The sequence below is a fragment of the Xiphias gladius genome, chromosome 5 (assembly GCF_016859285.1).
Source record: "Xiphias gladius isolate SHS-SW01 ecotype Sanya breed wild chromosome 5, ASM1685928v1, whole genome shotgun sequence".
Classification (NCBI taxonomy): domain Eukaryota; kingdom Metazoa; phylum Chordata; class Actinopteri; order Istiophoriformes; family Xiphiidae; genus Xiphias; species Xiphias gladius.
The window spans coordinates 15,155,951-15,173,149 of record NC_053404.1 but is presented as its reverse complement, the minus strand read 5'-3'; the positions used below and the strand labels follow the sequence as shown (position 1 = coordinate 15,173,149).

The window sequence follows — 17,199 nt, the reverse complement described above, 5'->3', positions numbered from 1 at the left end:
AATGGAGATCAAAAGACTGCATCATGTTTAGATTTAGTCTCAAACAGGGATTTACTGATTTTAATGCAGCTTGTATAGTAAAAAAGGTTCCCATTAAGCTTGTACAGATGTATTCCTACCACAAAATACATTAGTTACAAGCAAGGCAAAATGTTGCGGTGTTCCAACAATGCTCATCTTGGGGAAACACCAAAAAACTCATGTTTTCAGTGTTTGAAAATGAAATAATGGGGTGTTTAGGGCAATGCAGTTGGTTTAGTGTCTGCCAATGTACCACAAGCATCTCCTGAATATGAATGCAGTGCAACAATGAAATGCAAAACAAAGGCTGTTTTCCCCCCTTGGACTTGTTGTGGTATAACATATGAGCTGTAATGCAGGGTCTTGTTCCATCTGCATAGGTTGGATAAAAATGCTTTCTAAGGCAGCTCTAAATCCTTGTTAGGAAACGCAACGGGGGGATTTTCACTATAAAACCCTGAACGGGCACAAGAAAGCCACTGAAGCTCATGGTCACGCTGCTTTCACTGTCATTCTGATCATCAGGCAGGGCAATCAACCAGATTTTGTTCCCATGCAACAGATCTCATTCATATTCTAATGTCTCTTCAAGGGAATTCAAACCAGAAGCTCTCAAACAGGGTGTGTATAATGTGAACAATGATAAAAAAGTGCCGACTTGCACTTCATCAGACATCTAAGTGGTATGTTCATCCCCTGGGCTGATAGAGGTGGAGGGCATTAGTTTGGACTAAATCAGCTGAAAAAATGAACAGAAGCACCACACACTTGTGCCAAATAATGACATCGACCCCTTCTCAATCCTACCCTCAGGCTGGTTTAGTTGCCAAGTAAAGTGCCTTCACTCAGCTTTAATTTTTGCACTTGCGCTGAACTTTGCTGGACTCGTGTGTGCAAACTGTGCCAAACATTTCAAGCCTGACACAATCCTATGTAGACCGAACAAAGCAAATATTTGGGAAGGCTGAAGTATGCGCAAGCCTTGACATATGACCCATTTTAAATAGAGTGCTACAAAGTCTTTTTCTTTACATTTTTTTCTGAATGGATGCCTGCTATAAAGAGACTTACCTATAAGCAGTAAGGCAAAGGTGAGCAGACTTCTTGAAGATGTTTCAGGACTCTCTTGGAGTCTTGGAGGAAGAACAATGACATCTCTACTTGCCATTCTTTGACTTAGCACTTCTAGACATCCTATATAACCTGGGTGACTGAGAATCTTCACGGGCGTGAACAGAGCTTCCTTTCACTGTCTTGGTGCCATAGCAACAGAGCATGAGGCTGTGTTGATTTATGTTAACTGTACTGAGGAAACGTTGAAAAGCAGGGGAATCACCTGTTTCTGCACTGACTCTCTTGCAAAGGAATGACTGAAGCCAACACTCCTACCACTTTGTTTTATTTCTGTATGACTCTGTCTGTATCTTATCTTTGTTTGCATGCATGTGTATGTCTGTGTCTGTTTACCTGATGAACACATGGTTGGACTTCCCAAAGCTTACCATTTATCCACGCTGAACAATCACTTCCTGAATTAGTTTGCTCGTAATTTCCAGCAAATTATTTGCAAATGTATTGCCTAATCTCACCGGGAGCCAGTCTTCTTGTAACAGCATTTAGACTCATTTATCTGTGCAGCGTCTTTTTTTTTTTTTTTACTTCTCCCAAACATATTTCTGCTCTAACTGCTTGGTTTAACGAAGCCCACTGGGGTGTAAAATGGAAATGCAGACAGCCAAACAACACAAAAGAGCAGATCCAATTTTAAAAAAAATGAAAAAAAAAAAAAAAAAATTTCTTGTTAGGACGCGTGGACAGGACCTTTTGAAACAAATTGTGCGGACACATACTGTAACATGCCACTGTTATCACAAGAGGATGCATTACCTTTTTAGAAACGCCTTAGAGGCTGATAGAGGTACTCCAGAGTGCTTCCATTTAAAATGTCATAAGCTCATCCTAATTCACCAGTGGCACTGTAGCACAGAATCCTCTGCTGAATCTGTTTGAGAAGTTTCTCCCATATATGGTATCAACCATTCATGGTTACGAAGTGAGTTATTATAGTAAATGACACCGTCGGGTTCAGAAGAGAGAGCAAGAATAAATATTAGCTGAACATAGGCAAAGAATCAATGTTTGGTGCAAACAGATGACATTAGTTATGTTTACAATCTCCAACAAAAGACTGATGACTCTTAGTGGTCTTAGCGAATTCTGATGACAGCATTTCCCTCGGGTTTCAAATCCTGTCTTGATTTTCCTTTTGAAGCTAAAAGGAAACTTCATTAAATTAGTATTTTATATTAAAATGCCATATGCTTGAGACTCATGAAAAGTTTTATTTTGGACTGTACACCTGTTCTTTTAAAATATTGGGTACATTTTATACTAGTTTTGCTTTCTTTTATACGTCTGGAAAAACACGGTGGAGGAAAGTGTTTATGACAGCTGAATTGTTTTTGTTATTTTTCCCAGTAGTCATGACAGGCCAAAAATTCTTTCATGTATAATAATCCCTCTTCACAGGCTTATTGAGAAAATATTTTGAGACGGAAAGAGTGTTTCAACTGTTTTTACCTAAATTTGATCGTACTTTTGGATCACCACTTTGGTCCAGACTGAAATATTTAAATAACTATTGAATAGGCTGGCATGAAATTTTGTACAGACAGTCATAATCCTTAGACAAATTATCCTAATGACTTTAGTGATCAGGGTTTCTTCTAGCTGTTTTCCTCAAATGAACGTGGCAAACATACTTACTGTACATCAAAATTTTAGCATGTAGATGTTAGCATTTAGCTCAAAGCACCGCTGTGCATCAGTATACAGTAGCCTCAGAGCGCTACCGTGGCTGTAGACTCTTAATCTTTTTTCTACTTTTTGTGCATTATCGTGTTTTTATTTTTTTTTTGTTTCATACTGCCTTTTTGTTTTTCCCTGCAAATAAATAAAATATGCAGATTCAAAATTATTCATGTACATCATCACATTGTTTTGACTATTTATTTGGATAGCTTATATATTTACATAGAAAGACAGATATAGGGCATCAAATTTCTTCTTTTCTGTTCAACCCAGCACATCAACAGAGTTCATGCATTAAAATATGAAGGAATAAACATGAAATTCCAGTAAGCCCAGTTCTGTCTCAAGGCAAGGACTGGTTTATCAACTTGTATCTCCTCTGGAGTGTTTTAGAATTTCCAATTTTCTATTCTCCTACAATCACCTCTGTTTTGCCCCGGGAGCCTGAATTAAATGCGAGCAAGGAGTGGATTGGAGGCTAAGAAAGTGAGAGTGAGCACTCATTCAGATCACACATACATAGACTCAATAGGATCCTCCTATCCACAGTCCTGCTGTGCAGCTTCTATTTGGATAAAACTGAGCTGTCCCAGAATAACAATTGGATGAACAACAGAGTCCACGTTGCCTCACACAGGAAGAGACAGACCCCACTTCGTTGTCAAGATAAGACAGAAGAGGCAGTGCCAGACATCTGGTCTTGTTTGGTCATACGACTCTCCACCGAATGCACTGTTTCACGTTGTTCTAGTGTTACCAGCGGCTAGTGTTGGCTAACTAGGGATGTCTTTGTTAACATGTTCACAAACTGGCTAGGATATCACAGTTCTATGAATGAAATAAGAACATATGTAGTATACATAAACCCGAGTGCAGAAAGTTTACAGATATGCATACAAGAGGTGCTGTTTACAGTGTTAAAACATATTAAATAAAATGTTTTTTTAATTAAATCCTCACAAGTTTCTGTATTTGGCCACATATTCCATCCATTGTCATATTTGTGTGGTGACCAAGAATATTTATATCACTGTGCATGTGTCATGAGGCGGCTTGTTGCGACTGTTTCTGTAAAACTCAGAAGTTAAGGTATGCCTTGCCAGAGGTAGATGGTTCTAATCCTAAATCAGTTTAGCCAAGCCACATTTTCATGCATGCTGTCTTCACTGAAAACATGGATGGATGTGCTCCTTTGAACAGCTGCAGGCTCACACCTGGCTCTGAAATGTGTGTGCTGGCGGTTGCACTGTAGAGAGATATGGCATGCCAATGCCTATTTATAAAACGGACCTCTAGTAGCTGGGATGATCATCATAGAATTCTTATCAAAACAAAACACTAAATTCTTTCTCTCTTTCATTCTCTCTGTACCTCTTTCTAGTCTATGCAGACCTATGTGTTTGTGCTTGTAAAAGAGTGTGTGTCTGCAGCCAACTCTTAGAAAATGCTGTATTTAGCAGTACCCCTCATGGCTCAACCTGAATAGCTTTTACTTTAATAAGCTTTCTTGTTGAACTGTCAAGCTTGACACCGTGTATCACAAATCCAATGCTCTTTTATTGTCAATTTTATCATTCAAGGCCTATGCGGAAGAAAACACGCACACATTAAAAAAACACAGACACAGTTACAGATATTGGACCATTCAAAATTCCACTACCTTCATGGTTGTTTTTGAGGTATGAATACAGGTTTGAATTTCCAAGCGGTGCCTCTGAAGGAAGTAATGCTCCTTTTTTTTTTTTTTTTAACCACTTGAGAACATAAAAATGGAAACAGGGATGGATGGTAAACAACACATTTCTATAACACTTTGCTTTTCCTGAGATGGACCATCACATAGAACAAGGTCTAAGTGGGCTGAAAGGTGAATAATCAACCGACCTCGGGCAATTTGGAGAGCAGTAAGAAGTCATTTATATGAATGAATCCTGCAGAATGGCATTGGCTCAAGTCAACGAGCAAGTCATGTGATTAATACATGAAATTAGTGCCGTGCAGGAACAGACCAGTTTCAACAGTATTGTCATTTACTTTACCATATCTGACAGAATGTAAAAAATAACGATTACTGTTTCTGTCTATATTTCATGCATTTCCTTATTCACCACAAAATACTGTTAGTAACAACCATTACAATAGCGGATTAGCTTTCTTTTCACTTCTATTTACTGTATGTTCCTTCATTGTAATATATTACTCTGTTCAACTTGATGATGTGGTATAGTTTAAATTATTTATTTTTTTACTGGTGAGGCAATGTCTTCTATGTACATGGCGAATGTACCATTCTTACTCATAAACCATATCATTTGAAGTCTGTAAGTTGTTAACATACAGTAAAATATAATATAAATGTACAAATCAAGGAAAAGGCGTAGAGACCATATGCAGATTAATTATTAATTAAGCCTGAATTGAAAAATCCACACTTAACATTGCCATTGTCTTACAGAATTTGTCTTACAAATGTGTACAAAAATCTGTTTAGAAAAAAAGGATAATTTTTAAAATAGTATTTAATAATATATAAGCCACATAGTGCTGCTTTCCTGTGAAAACAATGTATCTCTGAAGCATCAACTTTTCATGTAAAACAGTTATTTTCAGTTTTGCCAAAAAAAGTTTTCAGATAATCCAATAGTTTTCTGTAGCCATGCTAGAGGCATGGTTCTAGGGATTGCAATGTTGGTCGGTCGGTTCACCGCTTTGGTCCAGACTGAAATACCTCAACAACTATTGGCAAATTGCCATGAAATTTGCTACAGATATTTCTATGGTTTCTAAGGATGAATCCTACTGATTTTGGTACTTGATATTTCCATCAGCCTCTGTTGTACTTCTTGTTTAGTATTAATTAGCAAATTTTAGCATGCTAGCACACAAAACTGATCAACATAATAAACATTATACCTGCTAACATTAGCATGCTGGCATTGTCACTTTCAGCGTGTTAGCATGTAGCTCAAAGCACTGCTGTGCTCATGAGGTTGACATAGTAGTTAATACTGGAATGTCTCGACAACTATTGGATGGATCACCATGAAATTTGGTTAATGTGATTCAATTCCCCGTAAGGATGAATTATAATCACTTTGGTGATCCATTTACTTTTTATGTAAAATCATCAAGGTCAAAAATTTGACGCGTCATACCTGCAAAACTAATGGCATTCCTCATCAGTCTCAGCTATACTTTGTACTAAGTGTTAATTAGCAAATATTAGCATGCCAACACGCATATTCACATTACAGTATATTGCACAACAAAATAAAGGTTCATTCACTGATTTTGTAGTGGTGAACACTTACAGTAGAGGGTGGCAATTTGAGCAGGGAATAGGAGAGTCATATAAAAAACTGATAAAGCCCCACAACTGGAAAACATTATTAGACCAACGGTGCTGTGCTATCATTAGGGATATATTTAACATTAGTTTCTCTTACTCACATACCTCCCCAGCGACAGTATAACACCATAAGATATACTTTAAAACATGCATCATCTCAGCACTTCAGTTTCCCCATACAATAAAGCAACACATGTCCCTATTTTTTATTTTCCAATTTAATTACTACTGACCTCTCAGGCTACAGAATCAGTTGTTGTTATAATGCTTCGAATAGCTTTACACCAGTACACACATCTTCTGTATTTCATGAATACTTTATTTAATCGAAGTGAAATGGGATTATTTCTGGCCACAGTTACTCAATAATGCATCCATTCAAAGATGACAGAGATAATAACTTGTTAAGCTATTTTCCTGATATCATAAAAGGCATGGGATTGTTGAGGTGTATGTTCACGGTAAATTTGTGTAAAGCTAGTCAGCATCAGAGGAGAGATTGCACAATGATATAGAGGTATGTATGAATGAATAGCAAGGGAGTTCATGCGTACTTTGCTACAAGATGGAAGTCTCTGAACATTTTACTGCTTAACTGGAGAGATTTCAGGTCCTACAATCATTCTTTTATATAATCAAATCCATTTTTACCTTAAAATCGAATCTACCAAAATGAGCATTTTGCTGTCTAGTTCAAAAAACAATACACATCTTTTTCTTGGTTAATTACTTAAGAGGTTCATTTTGTTCAGTTCTAAAAGCTTTTTCTTGAACATTTCTTCCAGCTCTACTTTGAAATGGTTCCCAGCAGCCTTGACTATCATGACAAGGGAGTTAATCTGCCTTTCTCCCCAATAGGCCTGAAACAACAGAGAGAAAACCCAGATGTAGACAGCTCTGTATCCACTCCGGCACCAACAAAACCAATTTATTCTTCTCTTTTCAGATACAGTACCTCAGACATCCCACTTAGTCCAGCAGTGAGGTTACCTCGGCATGATTATAAACAAAACACAACCTAAATAAAAATCACACATTTTTGAAGACAGGTTTTTTTTTAGACAATCTCTGTGAGTATAATCCGTCTGGGGGATGATGGAGTAATGGAAACAGACAGGTTAGTCTTTTTTCTGTCTGGAGGAGTAACACTGTGGTGTGCATGCTGGTGTAGTGTGTCAGCTGACTTTTCCGACTGTCTCAGCGCTGTCGGGAGAAGAGGTTCCTCAGAGCATTGTTGTAGTTCTTATTAAAGGCGGTGTATATGAATGGATTGAAGAAGGAGTTGGAGTAGCCCAGCCACAGGAAGATGCTCTTCCAGATGGGTGGGATGTCACAGGAACATAGAGGCACGATGAGCTCAGTGATGAAGAAGGGAATCCAGCAAAGTACAAACACACCAATCAAAATGCCTACCATCAGCGCTGCCTTTCTCTCCTTCTGCTCGCGCCACGTGTCCCCGACTGTCTGGAAGGTCACGGTGGCATGGCGCACAGTAAACACCATCTGGGGCTGCTGTGGGGCTGCTGCTGTGTGTACCTGGGAGGCAGTCAATCAGAGAATAAATCAGTCACTCTATAGATTCATTTATCAATTAGACTAACCTGGTTAGCTTTACAATTAAAATAGCAATATCTTTGCCAATATAGGCCAAAGAAAAGCAATTACTGAAGTGAAAATTTTCTGACTGCTCAACAAAAGTTGCATAATAGGCTGGTGAACAGAAGTGTGAATCAACAGGTGGATCAACAATCCGAAGATTATTCTTCATGCTAACATACACAAACCACACACAGCATACAGCCGGTGCCTTCATCTGCATTATTTTCCAGCAGCCAATTTTGTGACGTACATACTGCGCAGCCAGAAAAAGGAAAAAGAAAATGTCTCTCATCTCTTACTTGTTGCCTGGCACTGCTCAAGACGGACTTTATTTTTTGTTTATCACCTGAACTCCAGGTTATTCAACTGCCTAAACTGTTGTGTTCTGTTCAATATTTTAACATGAAACTGTACCAGGATAGAGAAATTTGATCACTCTGGAGAAAATTTTGTTGAATCAGTACAGGGGCCTATAACTGATAGGCTGGATGAAACAAATCAATTTACAGCAGAGGCCAGAAGTTAAAAGCATAGTGATGTTGGGAAGAAGGTTTCAAATTCAATGGATGGTGCAGTAGCTAAAATGGGCACTAAACTTCAAATCCTCCTTTATACAACAGATAAATAGACCTCCTAAAACTTAAAAAACTGAGTTTCACCTTAAATGCCTCACTTAAAAACTAAATCTTTGGGGAAATCTTTTTCTTTCCCATTACCTTATAATCTTTTATAACATGGTCTCCTTACAGTCGACGTGCGAACAAACAGGTACATAATCACCATCTTTTATGCATTTCTCTTTTGTGCATTTGTTTTTGTCTTGATACATTTTTATAATGTATGCCCATGTGAACTTGCACTGATTGAGGCCACGTGCCATTATTTCCTAATACCGAAACAACAAAACAGATCATTTTTCATTGCCTCCCATTACGATACACATAGCAACAAGAACAATTCTTGTGTTTTTGGGTGTTTTCTGATCCACCACCTCAATGATTAAGGCTTGGCTAAAGCAACTAAAACTACTTTGTTAAATGTTTGTGGCCAGATGGAAATATTGTGGTCAAGGTTAAAGGAATAATTAGACATTCTGGAAAATATGTTTATTCATTTTCTTGTAGAGAGTTAAATGCCATCCATCCATCAATCAGTTTGCTACCGCTTATCCGAAGTTGGGTCCCGGTAACAGCGGGTTAAGCAAGGCAGCCCAGGTGTCTCTCTCCCCAGCAACGTTTTCCAGCTCCTCTTGGGGATTCCGAGGTTTTCCAAGGCCAGAAGAGATACATAATCTCTCCAGTGTGTTCTGGGTCTATCCTGGGGTCTCCTATCAGTTGGATGTGCCTGGAAGACCTCCAGTGGAAGGCACCCAGGAGGCGTCCTAATCAGATGCCAGTACCACCTCAACTGGCTCCTTTCGATGCAAAGAAGCCGAGTCTCTACTCCAAGCTCCCCACAGATGTCAGAGCTCCTTACTGTATCTGTGAGAATCAGTCCAGCCAACCCACAGAGGAAACTAATTTTAGCATCCTGAATCTACTTCTTTTGGTCATTACCCAAAGCTCATGACCATGGGTGAGGGTCAGAAAGTACATCGACTGGTATATCGAAAGCTTTGCCTTTCAGCTCAGCTCCCTCTTCACCACACAACCGGGTACAATGCCCGCTTTTCTGCTGATGCCGCACTAATCTGCGAGTCAATCTCCTGTTCCATCCTAACCTCACTCGTGAACAACACCCCGGGTTACTTAAACTCAGAAACTCCATCCCAACCCGAAGGGGGCAATCCACCATTTACCAGCAGATAACCATGGCCTCAGACTTGGAGGTACTGACCCTCATCCCAGCTTCTTCATACTTGGCTGCAAACCAACCCAGTGCATGCTGAAGGTCATGGTCTGATGAGGCAAACAGTATGACGCCATCTGCAAATAGCAGAGACGCAATTCTGAGGCCACCAACAGCACATTCTCCTCCCCCTGGCTGCACCTTGAAAGCCTGTCCATGAACATCACAAACAGGATGGGTGACAGGGGACAGCCCTGGCGGAAGCCAGCACCCATCAAGAATATATTTGAATTCCTGCTGAAAATGTGGACAAAACTCTCAATCTGGGTATATAGGGACCGAATGGCTTGTAGCAATTGCCCCGGAACCCTATATTCCCACAGTACCCCCCATGAGATCCCCCGAGGGATCTGGTCATAGGCCCTCTCCAAGTCAACAAAGCAAATGTAGACTGGATGGGCATACTACCATGACCACTCAAGTAGTCTTGCAAGGGTAAAGAGTTGGTCCACTGTTCCATGGTTCAAAAATTGGCTGGCGCCTCCTTTCCAGTACCCTGGCATAAGCTTTGCCTAGAAAGCTGAGCAGTGTGATAACCCGATAATTCAAGCACACCCTCTAGGTCCCCCTTTTTAAAATGGGATGTCCCCGACCGCCCTGTGACCCTGAGGAGGTGTGTCAGCCAAGACAGCCCAACAGTGTCCAGGACCTTCAGCATCTCAGGGGTGAATCTCATCCACTCCTGGCGCCTTGCCACTAAGGAGCCTCTTAACTACCACAGAGATCTCTGCCAGAAATATGAGTGAGGCTTCCCCCGGGCCAAACTAACTCCTCCTCAGAGGACATGTTGGTCGGGTTCAGGAGCTCTTCAAAGTGTTCCTTCCATCGCTCGAAGATATCCCCTGTTCAAGTCAGCAGTTCCCCTCCCCTGCTGAAAACAGCATTAAATGAGATGTTAAATACCCCTCTCATATCTGTTTGATAAGTATGCATTAAGACTATATCTTATTTGATAAATTGGTACACTGATTGAAATATAAAAAGAAAAATTGTGGTTTTCGGTTGTTAGGTGCTGGAAGTACTAATTCGTGGTGAATGAGAGCTGGGAACAGTGACTTATCATCCCTGTTAGGTTCCCATACAGTCAGTGGAGAAATTAGTGGCCCAGAAAAGAAATAGTTATAACTGGTACTTCTCTGTAAAACAACAACTTGTAATTCTCACTGTGTGTGAAGGGAAATAACAGAAAGAGCTGGAGTTTCTGGTGAGTTCTGACTTCAGTCAGAGGCAACTGTCACGCAAACATTCCTACGTACAGAGATAGTGTGTATGGTTCTAGCTAGCTTACAGCCAATGTTTGTACAGTCAGTACACCAGCTGTTTGGGGTAAATTAATTAAGATTTTGCAAATGTTCCAGCAGTTGAACTTTTGCGAATGATGCAAGGGGAAAATTTCTTGCCTGAAAACACCTTAACATATCTGTTTTTTGTATGAATTAAACAAAAAAGATATAAAGTTTTAATTAGTGGACTTTAGAGGTGCTTGTAGGTGGACTTTTAAACTTTGGACAGACACACGCTATCTGTTTCTCCTTTACCTCCAGTCTTTATGCTAAGCTAATCATGTGAGTTCTCTAACTTAACACTGACAATGAGTAGGAGAAGGAATGTGAACCAGTCTCCAGTGGTATTTTCTGATGATAGCAGTCTCCCGCTTGCAGATATGGCAGTTTTTTTTTTCTGTGTTGTGAATTTTTCACCTGCTTCTTTCATATGTTAAAGGGTACAAGTGATTAAGATTTTTGCTATTGTTGGGTTATTTGTGCAAATACGCCAAGAATCAGTGCATCACACCTAGCAATACACTCTATTTCTGGTTTGGAAAGTGTTTGTGTGTGTATGTCTTAATATCTTTGAATAGGTGTTGTTGATGGATGAGTGAAGGAGATTTATCATCTTGGATGTTAATGCCACCTCCGTGCAGACACTTTGCAGGACTTGGTCCCTCGACTCATCAATGTATGCTGGGAAATGATGAGAATAAACTTTGGCTGGGTAATGAGACACATTTAATGCAATGTGCAAGCTGCTGGTATGTCTGTGGAAAGTAAAATTACAGATAAAACATTCCACTGAATTTCTATAGCTACAAGAGTGACTGCCTGTGTAATGTAACTGATACCAAACGTATACCAAAGCAATAAAAGGCAGGGCTAATTCGTTTGACAATTGCTCCTCGTTGACCGTGTACTCCTAATTTTGGGTCAACTGATGTTACACTTTCCCACTTACATAACTTAGCGGTATCTTGATTATTTGGGGGAAACTTCAAAGCACCTTTACAATTCCAATTACATAAATGAAATGAAAAAAACACCTTCCCTATGTAGGGATTTTCATAAGTAGCCTTTCATGGGTGAAAGAAAGAGATGTCCTCTTTGCCACTATCAAGACAGGTGAAAAGTAGGTGCAAAAACATTTTTTTACAGGGAACATATGCCTAAATTAATGTTAGCTGATGTTTGCAGAATAGATTTAGACCTTTATATCTTTTGATTAGAGAATCACCAAAGCCAGGAAGGGGCAGAGGCCTATTAAAGATGCTGGAGGCATCTCCACCTTCTGCCTACGCACATTAACATGCGGTGGTGATGAGCAGGATGGCTTCAATTATTTGCCCGTGTGCTCTTACATCGGATACTTACGTTTCCCTGATTACTGTTGAATGGCTCATTAGCCAAAATAATAAATTGCACAGCAACCCATATTTGTGAGTCAGGGGCACCAGCCAGTTGCAGGAGGAGAAATACGCATCATTTGATATAGGAAGGGGAAGATAATGATATATTGATTTATAGGGACAAGGGGTTATTTTAAGAAAATGAATTAAAAAAAGAGTGAATGAGAGAATGAATAATCACCTCAGCCATGGGTGTGATTGTGTTGTTCTTGCGGGAACCAAACCGAAACTTGGCAGCCTTGTAGATCTTCCAATAAACAAACAGCACCACACAAAGAGGGAGGTAAAAGGCTCCGAAGGTGGAGAAGATCGTGTAGGACAGCTCCTGGCTCACCTGGCACTTCATCCCTTCTGAGTAGGTTTCTCCCCAGCCAAAGAGGGGTGACAGGGAGATGATGGAGGAAAGCAGCCATGTGAGTACAATCATCACATTGGAGATCTTTTTGCGTGCCTTGTGCGTGTACTCAAGATGTCTAGTGATGGACCAGTAGCGGTCAAGCGCGATGGCCGTCACATTCCAGATGCTGGCTGTGCAGCAGAGCACATCAAAGGAGACCCACACCTGGCACAGCACACGGCCTAGTTTCCACAGCCGGCCATTCAGCTCATGGACGAGACTTAGAGGCATGACCAGGGCGGCCACCATCACGTCGGAGATAGCCATTGAAGCCACAAGATTGTGGGGAACCCGGTGGAATGTCCTCACCCTTAGGATGGTCATAAGCACCAGCAAGTTCCACACAAAGGTGGCCACCACCAGCATTGCCAGTAAAGTGAGAGTGAGCACACTGAAAACAGAGAAGGGACGGTAAATGTTTCCCCCATCCAAAGCTCCACTGAAGTTGGCTGTCAGTATGCTGGTGTTGGGGTACGTCATGATAGCTGCTCAAGGCCCTGCAGCCAAGGGCCAAGAGGATTCAGAGACAGTTTCTGCAGACAGCTGATGCATTCTGCAGAGGGGAGAGAGAAAAGGAACGAATGTGACTTTTATACTGTATGTACAACTCTTTCAGATCTTAAAACCTTTTGTATTTATAAAAAAATTATGAAATTCAACAATATAGTAAATGCTAATGATTAAAGATGCAATATTCATAAAAAAAATAGTGGCTTTTACTGCTGGGTTTGCACCATTGTGTAAATGCAATAGTGCACATCACTGTGTCATTCACAAGAGAGGTAGTTTAGTGTTTTGCTCACATTTAAAAAGCACTCGAGTTTTTCATTTCAGCTGTCAAGCGATGCGCCTACAATTTTCAAGTGCAATCTCGGCTCCAAAGTACTCTGGGTTTTCTCTGGGTCTGAAAAGACCATAATATTCAGTTTCATCATCCCACTGCTGTCCTTTGATTTGCAGCGATGTCAGGCCTTTTATTGCAGAAAATTAACTTTTTTAAGTGGAGTCTTTAATTTTCACATCTAATCGAAAGATCCCTCTGATAAGCATTATGTCTGTTGGAGAGATACTCTGTATTAATATAAGACTGTCTCAGTTTCAGACTCCAAAAAGAAATGATTTGACATGCCAGCTCTGTCAATACATTCACAGGAGAGGCTCAGCAAGTTGCAAAGTCTACATTGCATAATTTTCAACAGTGCAGAAAGAATGAATCTCGAATCACCAACCACGTTTACTGTTTGTAAGCTGGACGTTGTACAGTTTGGTACTGATCTTCACAAATTACAACTGCTGTATACAGCGGTAAGTGGAATAATTACATAAATCATCTATGATATGATTCCAGCCACCACATTAACTAAAAACATTAAATGAAAAATATGCAACGACATTTGACTAACATTAGATATCCATCATTTTGTCCGGAATACATTATGATAACTAAGACACATCTGACTCACAGAAGCATCATTTTTAGCAGCATCACTGGAGGAATTAATGATTTCATACATCATTTTTTCGGAAAACATATTCGGATGTGCCTGATTTAACGACATCTTAAGATTTTAATTTTATTATTTTAATATTACTTATATATTTCTGCTCCTGCTTTAACCTATTCCTAAGACCTACCTGCTTCTGACAATCCTTCCAGGCTTTTTAAAAATACAGATTACAGTTTCTTACCTTGACCCAGTGTATCTACCTTTACTGGGGAGTTTTAAACGTAATCTTGAATATTAACTATATTAACTACATGAGGGGATCTGGATGACTTGCTCAGGTTTTTCCCAGGCCTTTGGGCACAGTGCAAGTGCCCATAATGAATGTAGCTAATGCATATAATTCAGTTCAAATAATTGGCCCTAATTGTGTTTGATTTAAATTGCAAGATTTGCTTAATAGGATCATATTCTTGTAGCTGTTTGGCCCCTAACAACATAACTTTGGGCTATATTACTGAAGCATTACTCTATCTGATGAATAAATCAATCAATTGTTTTTGAATTTACAAGGATATGCTGATTTTTCTGCTGGATAATCAACACATAAAACAGTTAAAACACAGCAGGAGTTCCTCACGAAATGCTTTATTCATATATGTTTTTACACCCAGTGGGTTGTGTTGGATTGATCTGCTTGATATATGATATATCACTGGGCTTTATCAATATGGCCCAGCAAGTAATAACAATACGAACCATGTCCCTTTCAGCCGTATTGTATTTATGTAACACTGTCTTTTAGCATCACAAACCATAGCCTCTTATCAAAGGGTCCAACCAAGCACGCTGATAGGCCCTCTGCTCTCTTTTCTCCCTGCTCCTATTAACAAGCCTTATAGACATGAAATTGGACAACCGTTATGAGGGGAACAGGCTATCAAAGATGCGGTATTCAGCAAAGCGATTTTACAATATCTCTGCTGACCTCAAAGGCCAGGTGTCTTCACTCTGTGAAGGACAGACACACAATGCAGAAAGATGCAGAAAAACATATGCAAATATATATATATATATATATATATATAAGTGAGAGGAGTGAGGAGCGAGACACTGATAGACAAGGAAGACAGGAATTGCGTTCACTGATGTCAACAGAAAATAACTGAATACAAGTCTACTTTTAGAGAGTTTTTTTAGACCGAATTATGTGCAAAGTGTCAATTCAGGTCGGTTGCTGTCTTGAGACTTTCAAGTGCCAGATGGTTCACTGGGCATATTTGCTTGAGAACCCTGTGGGAATTTGGTTAACTGTGACAAATTAAAAAGGGACAGAGGATGATAAAAATCTCCTTTCCTATCAGAAGATCTGTACGCTTTTACTTTTTAATGCAAGGAGGAGGACAGAGGTGAAAATTATTTTTCATGTTCCTTGAATAGCTGCAGCAAGGAGATATTTCCACCCCCCCTATATTTCATTATAATTTGAGGATGATTAAAGTAACTAAGTTACTTCAGACCTTGCAAGAAAGCCACATTGCACTAGATGCTGCAGAGCTCAAGATGCTGTTTCATTACTTCATGGATGCCCACAAACTTAGATTAATGTGTTTTGAAAATGAGGTTTTTTTTTGCTGAAATTATTTCCAGCCAGATCCCTAGATTATAATGTGATCCTCTGAAAGAAAAAAAAAGTAATTTGCAAGTGCTGTGAATATTTTCTTTTGTTTCTGCTTCTTCTTTTTATAATTTCCGATTTTTCTGCCCTTCAGTCTGCTGAAAAAAACAATTTCCAATAAAGCCCTGAAGGCTGCCAGATTCAGACTCAGGTAAAACCTCCTGGTTAAAACAGCAAGAGTGTGAATGGCATTCTCTTTGTGTAAAGCTCTTCATTCCGAAAAAAATTGTACGCTCAATTTTCTCCAAGGAGAGTTTTTCTGTCCCGACATTTACAGCTGAATGGGAGGGGAGGTATGTGGACGTGTCCTCCGACATTGGTGGCGTTAAAACTATAAGGCAGTATAAAGCAGACCTTTGAGTGGTAATTCAGGTGTGTATTCAGCAGCTCCGGCACTTTATCTGTGGCTTGGTGGAACATGTTTTTCAAACCAATGCAATGTGTCTCTTTTTGCAAAGAATTTTAAACCATTCAGCTATTGCTCATTGGGGAAAAAAACTACATGCACACGTGCTTTATTTATTGAAATTCGCAGTTTATGAGAGGTTCAACCAAAGTGTTTCTTGGCAAAATTACAATTTAACCATTTAAATATTTAGGATTCCCCGCAGCATCTCAGAAACACAGCCTCACTTTCAAATCCTAATCTAAAAACGCCATTTCTTGTTAGAAAAGAGAAGTCGGCGGCCAACGGTTCGTACGTCAATGAACTCACCCCCTTAACAGTTCGGCATAGGGCAGTCCTGCACGAGAAGATCTCTGCTCGGTTCTGACCCCTCCATCGAAATTCACTTTGCTGCTCTGTCAGCGGAGTGACTGAACCGCCTGGCTCAGTGTTGATGACAGCAGAAACACCCCTCGCACTAAGGATATACAGGGGCGCTGGAATGAACCACACACTGGTCGGAAGGGGGAACTGAGTCCAATTCGGATTATAAACACCGCGTGTTGTGGGCATGTGGGAGACGCGTACGCCTGTCTTTTGTCGCGCACGTCGCGTGCGCAACAGCTGTCTCCTCAGAGGCGGGCAATGTGGGAGAGGACGATGCCTCTGTCTCGTCAGACTCTGCGTGCTGCTCAGAAAACATTCCCTCCTTCTAATTGGTGTTATTCTGCTGCTTTATGATGATGGATGATCCTGCCATGCGTTCACCTAATAAACTCCCCTGGTATTTCTCCCATCTCCTGCGATTAATCCCCATTTCAGATCTCATTTCTTGGCAGGAACGCGGTTTTGTACAACTTGTAATCAAGTTTCTTTCGATCGGGCTCTGTCTGGAATATTCAGTGGGGCACCTCCTTTGTCCATTGACAGTGTCCTGAGAAAATCTCCTTGGTTTATTAATTTAATTAAATCATCATAGTCTGCAC

General features: G+C 40.1%; 1 protein-coding gene across 3 annotated transcripts; it reads right to left on the bottom strand.

Moving 5' to 3' along the window:
• Nucleotides 1–4,201: 4,201 nt before the first annotated feature.
• On the bottom strand, nucleotides 4,202–16,785 carry htr5ab (5-hydroxytryptamine (serotonin) receptor 5A, genome duplicate b). 3 transcript variants are annotated; one of them, XM_040126348.1, is made up of 4 exons: nucleotides 16,544–16,785; nucleotides 12,490–13,258; nucleotides 7,595–7,717; nucleotides 4,202–7,492 (listed from the first exon to the last, which is right to left on the bottom strand). In XM_040126348.1, exons 2-4 carry the CDS (start codon nucleotides 13,183–13,185, stop codon nucleotides 7,379–7,381), a joined length of 933 nt encoding a protein of 310 aa, XP_039982282.1. In that variant the 5' UTR covers nucleotides 13,186–13,258; nucleotides 16,544–16,785; the 3' UTR covers nucleotides 4,202–7,378. The 3 variants fall into 3 exon arrangements, with proteins under 3 accessions (XP_039982282.1, XP_039982283.1, XP_039982280.1); XM_040126349.1 differs by having other exon boundaries at nucleotides 4,202–7,423; XM_040126346.1 differs by having other exon boundaries at nucleotides 4,202–7,717.
• Nucleotides 16,786–17,199: the final 414 nt, after the last annotated feature.

Coding starts and splice junctions, on each gene's coding strand:
- htr5ab (XM_040126346.1), bottom strand. CDS start 13,185: ATGACGTACCCCAACACCAGCATACTGACAGCCAACTTCAGTGGAGCT. Junction 7,718..12,489: donor CAATCACACCCATGGCTGAG/GTGATTATTCAT, acceptor ACTGCCTCCCAG/GTACACACAGCAGCAGCCCC.